General features: G+C 42.0%; 1 protein-coding gene across 3 annotated transcripts in view; it reads right to left on the reverse strand.

Moving 5' to 3' along the window:
• Window positions 1-10,433, reverse strand: part of PBLD (phenazine biosynthesis like protein domain containing) — a 24,087-nt gene extending 13,654 nt beyond the window's left edge. For 2 of the 3 annotated variants that reach the window (XM_059397543.1, XM_059397540.1), the window contains exon 1: window positions 10,306-10,433. In XM_059397543.1, the coding sequence (XP_059253526.1) occupies window positions 10,306-10,389 (84 nt within the window). In that variant the 5' untranslated portion in view covers window positions 10,390-10,433. The remainder of the gene's footprint in view (window positions 1-10,305) is intronic. The other variant, XM_059397541.1, reaches the window with a different exon arrangement.
• Window positions 10,434-11,230: the final 797 nt, after the last annotated feature.

The following is an 11,230-nucleotide window of genomic DNA, read 5'->3' on the forward strand; positions in this document are numbered from 1 at the left end:
TTTTTTTTAAAATATTTTATTTATTTATTTGACAGTGAGAGATCACAAGTAGGCAGAGAGGCGGACAGAGAGAGAGGAAGGGAAGCAGGCTACCTGCTGAGCAGAAAGCCCGATGTGGGGCTTGATTCCAGGACCCTGAGATCATGACCTGAACCGAAGGCAGTGGCTTATCCCACTGAGCCACCCAGGCGCCCCCACAACAGCGTTTCTAAAGGAAAGCTGCAATCAGTCAATTACCAAATGCTGTGCTAGGCCAGCACCACTACCGAGGGAATGTGTTAGAAATACAGTTTTAGCTACCCCCCTCCACCTTCTAAATTAGAATTTCCTTTTTTTTTTTTTATAACTAGATTTCTAGGTGGTTAAAGTTTGAGCAGCCCTCTTGGATACAATACAACCCCATTTTCAAGGGGCTTAGCATCTTGTCGGGAATCAGAAAGCAACAGGGAGCAACACCAGAGTGTAATTGAGACACATAGATTTTTGACAATTAATACTCTAGGACTTTAGGGGCACCTGAGAGGCTCAGTTGTTAAGTGTCTGCCTTCGGCTCAGGTCATGATCTCAGGGTCCTGGGATTGAGCCCCGCATTCAGAGCCCTGCATTGGGCTCCCTGCTCGTCGGGAAGCCTGCTTTCCCTCCCTTAGTTCCCCTGCTTGTGTTCCCTCTCACGCTGTCTCTCTCTGTCAAATAAATAAATAAAATCTTAAACACACACACACACACACACACACACACTCTAGGACTTTAGATGTAGACTTAGAAAAAGAGCATATTTGGGTGAGTTGGACAGGAAAATATGGGCAAAGAGTTTTGTGTTGGGGATGCTTCTTGGGAAAGTCACTTGACCTCGCTTCTGTTCTCCTTCTGTTAAATCTTTGACACTCTAAGGTTCTGTGAGCCGAGGTAAGGAGAACCAGGATGGTGGGAATGAAGTGGCATAAACACCTGTCACGCCTGGGGCCTGGGGAGTGAGTCTTCCCCGCTGAGTAGATGGGCTGGGTCTGCTGGGCATCCCAGCCAACAAGACAACGATGTTCAGCAGCACTCCCCCTGGCTCATTGAATTTTCTGTGTGGAAACTGGTCCACGTGCCTGGGCTAACGACCCCTGAGAGAAACTGGGAGCCAACTAAGTCCCTACTGCAGAGTGTGCAATCACAGGCCTCGGTGGGGATGGAAGGGGTGATAAACAAAAGCTTGTGTTGGTCTTTCTGGATTTGCTGCCGTGGCTGGGAGAACCTGCAGTGCCTGCCAGGCCTTCCTCTGATCTGGCCACACGCCCTAACCTCGTCCTTCCTCTTCTTGTCTTTTGTTTCCCTCCACCTTTAGGACAAGAGTCTCAAAAAGCGTTAAAGCATCCCACATTATAGCCAAGCTCACTGTCTGTTGTTAATGGATTTCTTTGCAAATGGGCTTTTTGGCACATCAGCTAGCATACACACTTCACTGACCATCAACTCTTCTGTCCTCTCTACCTTGGCGTATTGTACCAATTACAGTTTGAATTTCTGTAACTGTATTTTCTGCCCCAGGACACCTAAAATTCACTTGCTATTTGCCTGAGGGACCAGAGACGCTGCAGAAAGTTTGATAGTAGCTGTCCTCGATATGCATGACAGGCAGCCAAATTTCTACACTGGAACCAAAGGTCAAGATAATAGTGAATCATCAGAAGACTAAAGTTGCTTCAACTTTGGGAGCTGGAGAAACAGGAGACTGTGTTCATGCAAAAAAACTGAATTTTTATTCCAATAATTTTTTCGTCTTGCTTTAATATCCATTTCCCTTTGGCAATCTCATGAATCAAATTTCTGACAGCAAAGACAGAGCCATGTTTGTTTTTCTGAGTTTCGGTGTGCTGCCGAGGGACACTGAGGTTTCATCACCATAAGGCCCACAAACATTAATGATCAAAAAATCAGAGCAAAGTTTTAAAATACTCCCATCTTGTGGCTGCTTGGAAATATGACAGCCTAAACATGACTGTCCTGTTATCTTTCCTTGTTCATTTGTCCCTCTTCTGTAGGTAGATCCCAGCAGAGGAAAATCACTTGGTATGGAAAGTTCTAAATGATCCTGGAAGAAAGGGAAGATTCCTTCTGAAGCACTTGGATTTCCTATTTTGAAGTGATGTCTGTACAATGCAGCACTTAAACTGTAGGCTGTCTTCAGTTGTTCCTGACAATTCTTCTGGGTGTCTCGTATCTCCAGCCCCATCATAGAACCCAAAGCTCATACTCTCTTTGCACATCCCGCCCAGCCCAACTCACCAATAAATAAAAGATGAGTAGTTGTTAATCAGCTAGAACTCCTAAGATAGAGAACTTGCTATAATTCAATTAACAGATTTGCTTTTGCTCAAAAGATAGCTATTTAGTGCCTCTCATGTGTTAAGCCATGTGTCATGGAGTAAGTTAGAATAGGTTAAGATGTCAAAGAATGTGCAGTCTAGTGAGGAAGACAGGCATTGAATGAATTACAACAAGAGCAATGCATGCTACCAACTGGGAAATAAGGGGTGCCATGGGAGATTAAAAGGGGAGGACAGCTAGTCTGGTAGTAAGCAGACTAGGTTAAAAGCTCAGGATCTGCAGTCACGCAGACCTGTGGTAGGATCAGGTCAGCCACTTGGGTAATTACTTAACCCTCCTCTGCCTCTGTCTTCTCATCTGTAAAATGGGGGTGATGATAATAATAAGACCTAATCTTAGGGGTGCCTGAATGGCTTAGTCCGTTGAGCACCTGACTCTTAATCTCAGGGTCATGAGTTCTAGCTCTGCATTGGGCTCCACACTGGGTGTGGAGCCTAGTCTAAAAAAAAAAAAAAAAAAAAAAAAAAAAAGACCTTCTCTTAGAGTAGATGTAAAGGTAAAATGAGATAACAAATAAAAATCAATTTAGCACAGTATCTGGCTGAACTTACCTGAAGTTAATACTCCCAAACCTGAGGGTTATGTTCTAGAAGCCAGTGAAGCAGAAATTCCTACATCAAAATCTCCTCCTCCCTTGCATTGCTCTTTTCCCTCAAATACTAGACAAGAGAAAATATTTCAACGCCCTGGAAAAATCTCTGCACTCTTCACATGCCTTTTCTGGGGATAAAAATGAGATATGACTTTGGAACCCCCTAGAAACCGCAGAAGCCTCTGATTCAGTGTAGGCATACAGAGCCAATGATCCACTGAGGAAGGGCACCAAGTTTGGAAATGGCCATTGTATCATAAGCTTTCCCAAATGAGTTAAAGCACAAACTAAACACAGTACTTCTATATACTCATTCTTCCTTAAATACATAACACACCAAGCTGCAAAGAAGCTTTTTTTTTTTTTTTTTGAAAAAGGCTTTTGTTACCCTCTAAATTTAACCAGGAAAACTGGAACAGCAAGTAGTTTAGAAACTAAAACTAGGCATTCCTCTAAAACTGCAAAGCCAGTCCTCCTTGCTGTCTCTGGAAATGATTGGGTTAGTGTTTCAAAGAATAAAAATGCATAGATGTGAATATTATATTTTATCCTGGCGTAGTGTCCAGCACATGACACATGGTCAGTAAATGCCAGCTGAATTGGAATAAATGCATACACTAGGCACACGGCAAAGTTGTTATTTATGGATAATTGTAACAGGAAAACCCAAGAATAAACTGGTGTTTGGAAAGGATCCCCTGAGGGGTGCCTGAGTGGCTCAGTTGGTTAAGCATCCAACCCTTGGTTTCCGGTCAGGTCATGATCTCAGGTCCTGGGATCAAGCCACGCATCAGGTTTCACACCCAGTACTGAGTCTGCTTGAAGATTCTCTCTCTCCCTCTGCCTCTTGCCTTGCTCATGCTAAATACATACATACATACATACATACATACATACATACATACAATCTTTAGGAAAGATCCTCTGACACAGTGGTTCTCAACTGGGGGGCGGTTTTTCATTTTCATAACAGGGGGAGAAGGGAAGACTGCTGACATCTAGTGGACAGAGCCCACGGTTACCAACATTGCCCATGACAGCCTCACACAGCAAAGAACTACCCAGTCCAGAATATCAACACTGCCGCTGTTGAGAAACCCCACCCTACACATACACCTACATATACATAAACACGTACACACAGCAGCAAGAACAGCAAAACAAAACAACTTGAGGATTTGTTAGAATATGAAGAATAGGGGCACCTGGGTGGCTCAAGGGATTAAAGCCTCTGCCTTCAGCTCAGGTCATGATTGCAGGGTCCTGGCATCGAGCCCTACATCAGGCTCTCTGCTCCGGGGAGCCTGCTTCCTCCTTTCTCTCTGCCTGCTTCTCTGTGATCTCTATCTCTGTCTGTCAAATAAATAATCTTAAAAAAAAAAAAAAGAATATGAAGAATAAAATATGGGCTCTCTACCCCATTGTTATGTTATTTTCACTGATTATGAAGAATAGGGGCACCTGGGTGGCTCAAGGGATTAAAGCCTCTGCCTTCAGCTCAGGTCATGATTGCAGGGTCCTGGCATCGAGCCCTACATCAGGCTCTCTGCTCCGGGGAGCCTGCTTCCTCCTTTCTCTCTGCCTGCTTCTCTGTGATCTCTATCTCTGTCTGTCAAATAAATAATCTTAAAAAAAAAAAAAGAATATGAAGAAAAAAATATGGGCTCTCTACCCCATTGTTATGTTATTTTCACTGATTGAAGCTGGTTGGGGTACCTGGGTGGCTCAGTCGTTGGGTGTTTGCCTTCAGCTCAGGTCATGATCCCAGAGTCCCAGGATTGAGCCCCACATCAGGCTCCCTGCTCACCAGGGAACCTGCTTCTCCCTCTGCCCCTCCCCCTGCTTGTGTTCTCTCTCTCTCTCTCTCTCTCTCTCTCTCTCTCAGATAAATAAATAAAATCTTTTAAAAAATAAAAATAAGGGCGCCTGGGTGGCTCAGTGGGTTAAGCCGCTGCCTTCGGCTCAGGTCATGATCTCAGGGTCCTGGGATCGAGTCCCACATCGGGCTCTCTGCTCAGCGGGGGGCCTGCTTCCCTTCCTCTCTCTCTGTGATCTCTTCCCTTCCTCTCTCCTACTGTGATCTCTCTCTGTCAAATAAATAAATAAAATCTAAAAAAAAAAATAAATAAATAAATAAATAAAATAAAAATAAAAAAATAAAGCTGATTGACAGAATTATAAACAACCTATCACCCCTTAGCACTACCCCAGCCCTCTGACCTATTCAAGTAGTTAGTCATGAGTTCCTGTAGTTTCTACACAGCTGTCAAAGTAATATATCTATTTCATTCTTTAAAATTTCGTTTCTGGGGATGCCTTGTGACTCAGTTGATTGAGCATCCAGCTCTTGATATCCACTCAGGTCATGATCTCACAATTGTGAGACAGAGCCCCACATCAGGCTCTTGCTCAGTGTGGTATTTGCTTTCAGATCTTCTCTCCCTCTCCCTCCTGCTTTCTCTCTCTCTCTCAAATAAATAAAATGTTTTTGTTTTAAATGTTGTTCCTAGGAGCACCCAGTTGGCTCAGTTGGTTAAGCATCCATCTCTTGATTTCAGCTCAGGTCATGATCTCAGGATTGTGAGATCGAGCCCTGCATTGGGCTCTGTGCTGGGCATGGAGCCAGATTCTCTCTCTCTCCCCCACTGCCCCTCCTCCCCTAAAAAATCTTTTTTTTTTTTTTTAAGATTTTATTTATTTATTTGACAGAGAGAGAGACAGCAAGAGAGGGAACACAAGCAAGGGGAGTGGGAGAGGGAAAGTAGGCTTCCCACCCAGCAGGGAGCCTGATGTGGAGGCTCAATCCCAGGATCCCAGGACCATGACCTGAGCCAAAGGTCAGATGCTTAAAGACTGAGCCACCCCTAAAAAAATCTTTTTAAAAACATTGTTGGGGGGACGCCTGGGTGGCTCAGTGGGTTAAAGCCTCTGCCTTCGGCTCAGGTCATGATCCCAGGATCCTTGGATCGAGTCCCACATCGGGCTCTCAGCTCGGCAGGGGGCCTGCTTCCTCCTCTCTCTCTCTGCCTGACTCTGCCTAGTTGTGATCTCTGTCAAATAAATAAATAAAATCTTTAAAAAAAAAAAAAAAAAAACATTGTTGGGACGCCTGGGTGGCTCAGTTGGTTAAGCGGCTGCCTTCAGCTCAGGTCATGATCCCAGCGTCCACATTGGGCTCCTTGCTTGGCAGGGAGCCTGCTTCTCTCTCTGCCTCTGCCTGCCACTCTGTCTGCCTGTACTTGCTCTCGCTTCTCTCTCTATGACAAAAAAAAAAAAAACAAAACATTGTTTCTGGGCGCCTGGGTGGCTCAGTGGGTTAAGCCGCTGCCTTCGGCTCAGGTCATGATCTCAGGGTCCTGGGATCAAGGCCCGCATCGGGCTCTCTGCTCAGCAAGGAGCCTGCTTCCTCCTCTCTCTCTGCCTGCCTCTCTGCCTACTTGTGATCTCTCTCTGTCAAATAAATAAATAAAATCTTTAAAAAAAAAAAAAAACATTGTTTCTATACACTTTCCATGCCATGACGTGATCTTTATTGTCAGATTGATTGTCAGGCACTTGAGGACACTATCAATTTTATAAGGTTTTAAATATTTTTTTCAAATATCTGTTCCATGTTCCATTTAGCTCTTAATCTGTTTTTATTTTCAGCTAATGTACGGTGTTATGAGTTACTCATGTGAAAATTTTAAAAATGGACTTGTCTAGGAAAGAAAACAAAACAAACTTTAGAATATTCTAGAAGCTCTTGGAATATTGCCACCCAGAATTTTTTCCTTTCTTTTCCTTTCCTTCCGGAAGTCTTTTTGTCAAAGAAGAAGGAGAAGAAGTAGGAAGGTCTTTTTTGCAAGTATTCAAACAGTTCAAAGTGCAATTGCCTTGTCTTTAGTCTGCCCATCAAGTTTTGTTGTTGTTGTTTTTGTTTTGGGGTTTGTTTGTTTGTTTGTTTGTTTTTTGGTGATTAGTCTCAACTCAGTCAAATTTTTTAATAATTTGAAACAAAACAAAACAAAAAAAGAATACTTCTTTGAAGCTCTTAACTTAAAATCTGAAGTAGTTTCTCCTTTGTAAAATCCAACACTGTTCTGTTCTCTGAGTCCCTATTGTACCTGGTTCCATTAGATCTTTTTAAAATTTATTTTTTAATTAATGTATTTATTTTATTTACTAACATATAATGAATTATTTGCCCCAGGGGTACAGGTCTGTAAATCATCAAGCTTACACATTTCACAGCTCTCACCATACCCTCCCCAATGTCCATAACCCAGCCACCCTATTCCTACCCTCCACCCCCCCCCAGCCACTCTGTTTGTTTTGTGAGATTAAGAGTCTCTTACGATTTGTCTCCCTCCCGATCCCATCTTGTTTCATTGTTTCCTTCCCTAACCCCCCACAACTCCCGTATCCTACCTCTCAAATTCCTCATATCAGAGAGATCATATGATAATTGTCTTTCTCTGATTGACTTATTTCGCTTAGCATAATACCCTCTAGTTCCATCCACGTCGTTTCAAATGACAAGATTTCATTTCTTTTGATGGCTGCATAGTTTTCCATTGTATATATACCCCACATCTTCTTTATCCACTCATCTGTTGATGGACATCTAGGGATATGTGCACCCAAATGTTTATAGCAGCAATGTCCACAATAACCAAACTATGGAAAGAACCTAGATGTCCATTAGATCTTTTAGCCTCTGTGGTTAACTATTTGATAATGACTGGATTTACATGTCTTTTTCTTTCACTAGACTCTGAGCACCTCAGGGGCAGGCCAATTTACTAATCTTTGTACTTCCTATCCCTACCCCAAAGTGTGGTTTGTGGTAGAAGTCGATAAATATTTGTAGAGTACGGTAATGATGGGCTAACGCCTGCTGAACTGTGGGCAACATTATAAGGTTTAGCACATTATAAGGTTTAGTCTCTGATATTTTCCTGAGTTTACTTGTGTTCTCTCTAAGTGTGTCCAGCCATGGGTCAAAGAATCTAAGGGCATAAACCACGAGTTTATGCTTCCACTAGAATTTTTATTGATTATGAATTAGGGAAAGTGCCAAATTCGCCTCCAGGAGAACAGGATTCTCCCATCCACAGAATCTAAAACTAGCAAATTATTCTTTTGATTATCTATTCAGTTGTCCCTGACAGGCCACCAAATTAGCCTGGTATCATAGATGCAAAGCCCGGAAGTGAATTGGAATACTTTTTAGAGAGCAGCCCTGAGTCATGGACTTCCTTATTTTCTTTTTCTTTTTTCCATTCTTACTGAGGCAGATCACATTGAACTATGCTAAGTTCTTTGCTTAAATTTTTGCATCCTAGCTTTTCCAAATACATAAATAACGTATAAAATATATTTGAAGAGAGGAGAAAAAGGCTCTGGTGTGCAGTGAGTGTACTGGAAGTAAGAGGAATAAGTTGAAGAATGATGCTAATTCTTGTCATCTGGTGAAAACTGAGTATGTAAATCCCTTGAAGCTATTTTCAGAACTCTTCAAGAATACTACATGGAGACATGCAACAAAGATACTAAGACTCTTGACAAGCAATTTCAGTCACTTCCACAATTCCTTGACATTAAGTTGTTTGCCAGCTTGTTTCTAAAGAACGTTCACGATTTAAAATCTGCTTGTTAATCATTCTCTCACTAATCCTCCCAAGCTCTTGTGTTACTTGATAAAACCTATTAACTTTATTACTTTCCGCATTTTAGGGTAGGAAAATGCCAGCTGCAAAGTCGCATAATGAATGTATTCTTAAAGTGAGATGAGGACTCTTCATCATCATTTTGCTGCTCTGCTGGAGGGACAAAATAAGTGTACAAGGTCTCAACCAACCATACTCACCCATCTCAGTAAAACCCCAGGCATTCGTCATCTTGAGAGCACACTGCAATCACTTGGGGAACTAAAAAACAGTGCTGCCTGGGTCCCACCTCCAGAGATTCTGGCGTAGGAATTTGAAAGCTCCTTGGGTGATTTTCTTTCTTTCTTTCTTTCTTTTTTAAGATTTTATTTATTTATTTGACAGAGAGAGACACAGAGAGAGAAGGAACACAAGCAGGAGGAGTGGGAGAGGGAGAAGCAGGCTTCCCACCGAGCAGGGAGCCCAATGCGGGGTTCAATTCCAGGACCCTGGGGTTATGACCTGAGCCAAAGACAGAGGCTTAACAAATGAGCCACCTCCTTGGGTGATTTTTTTTTTTCTTTTTAAAGATTCTATTTATTTACTTGACAGATAGAGATCACAGTTGGGCAGAGAGGCAGGCAGAGAGAGAAAGAGGAGGAAGCAGGCTCCCTGCTGGGCAGAGAGCGGATATGGGGGCTCGATCCCAGGACCCTGGGACCCTGGAACCATGACCTGAGCCGAAGTCAGAGGCCTTAACTCACTGAGCCACCCAGGCGCCCCACCTTAGGTGATTTTCATGTGCAGGTTGACATTCACTCCACTTGAAGTCCCCAACACATACTTTGCCCAAATTAGTAAAACTTACTTAAAATCATCAATTGCTTACTGTGTTTCTGGAATAATTCTCAGATAATCTACTCTTGAACTAACTTCTGTGAGTGGAAGAGCTCCTTAACTTGTTTCCTAATAGCCAGGTAGAAACACAAAGCACTGAAGGTCAATGAATATTTAACTATTCTGTTAATACTTATCCTAATCAAAAACCTTTTTTTTTTTTTCATGGAGCCCCACCAGGGCTTGAACTCATGACCCTGAGATCAAGACCTGAGCTGAGATCAAGAGTCAGACACTTAACCAGCTGAGCCACTCAGGTGCCCCTCAAAAGCCATTTTTAAAATGAGACTTTCAGGAAACAGAATTCTCCCTGTATTAGAGCTTAAGTACTTCCTTCTACTTAATAACTTAATTCCTTGCAAAATGTTTTTTGCTTGGTCCTGAAAAGAATTTCTAATTGTCTGAAATAGGTAAGGTTAAAGATACTCAGCTAAAATTTTTATGTTAAATATAATATCAGCTATGTCCAGTCACATAAAACTCACCTAATTTCATTCACCTTCACATTTGGTGCTCACTCAATGAAAACCTGATGGCTAACAAAGAGTCCTCTGTTTTTGTTTTGGTTTTTTTAACTGGCTTTAGTTCCTCCTTACATAAATCTTTCTTTTTTCATACTTAGAGCGTCTGTGCGCAAGCACTCTCATTAGTTTGGTCAAAATCAACTCTCAGACATGAACGTTGCTGATATCATTTGACAGAGAACAAGAACCAAAGTCAAACAGGTGGGTCTAATTTTTTTTTTTTTGTAGGAAATATTTGGCTCAATATGAATCTAGAATCAGGTACTGCACCTGAAAACCAAGTACTTACATTTTCTAGGAGGCAAACAGCAGCAGGATTCCCACAAAATGCTTTTGCTGTAAATGCATCTACTACAAAAACAGGGAGCTTCATTTTTCTTGTTCTCAAAATTGCTGGTAGCCTGCACTACTTCTACTTGTTGCAAAAATTCAGTAAGTTAATGTTTTACTTCGGATACAGAAACAGCCAACAACCCAAGTCAAGCAATGACTCCAATACACCTGCATTTAAAGATAGGTGATCCCCTAATATTTAAGTCCCTAAATTGAATTTGTTTTAAAATACTGGAATTTCAAAAAATAAATAAATAAAATACTGGAATTTCATATTGATATTTATACTGACTGTATACTTAAGAACATAATCATATCATTTTTTAGGATAGCCAAACTAACTTAGGTTATGTTTTTAATGAAGTGCTTGAAATGTCCGAGGGGACATGCTGCAAGATTTCTTTTCCTTCAGTTCCCGTGGATCTTGGTCACGCCACATGAAGAATGAAGAGGTGGACCAGATGAAGAGTGGTGGGCAACAAAGCAAAGTTTATTGAGCAATAATACAGAGCTCCTGAAGAGGGAGGGGACCTAAGAGGGTTGCCACTAGAGTTTCTAAGTCTAGGGATTTTAGGAGCCTGTTGGCTCTGTTTTAATCTGTTTAACCTTCCAAGCACCTGTCACCCAATCAGGTTTTTGTCATCTACCTATCACATGGGAAAGGGTGGAGGGCTTCTTCCAGGGCGGTGTAACATCCTGTATTTTTATTTTTTTAATTCAATTAAATAATATATAGTGTAGTATTAGTTTCAGAGGTAGAAGTCAGTGATTCATTAGTCTTATATAACACCTGGTGCTGATAACATCTCATGCCCTCCTTAATGCCCGTCACCCAGTTACTCTATCTTCTCAGCCTCCTCCCCCACAGAAACCCTCAGTTT

The sequence above is a fragment of the Mustela nigripes genome, chromosome 4, assembly GCF_022355385.1.
Source record: "Mustela nigripes isolate SB6536 chromosome 4, MUSNIG.SB6536, whole genome shotgun sequence".
Lineage (NCBI taxonomy): Eukaryota > Metazoa > Chordata > Mammalia > Carnivora > Mustelidae > Mustela > Mustela nigripes.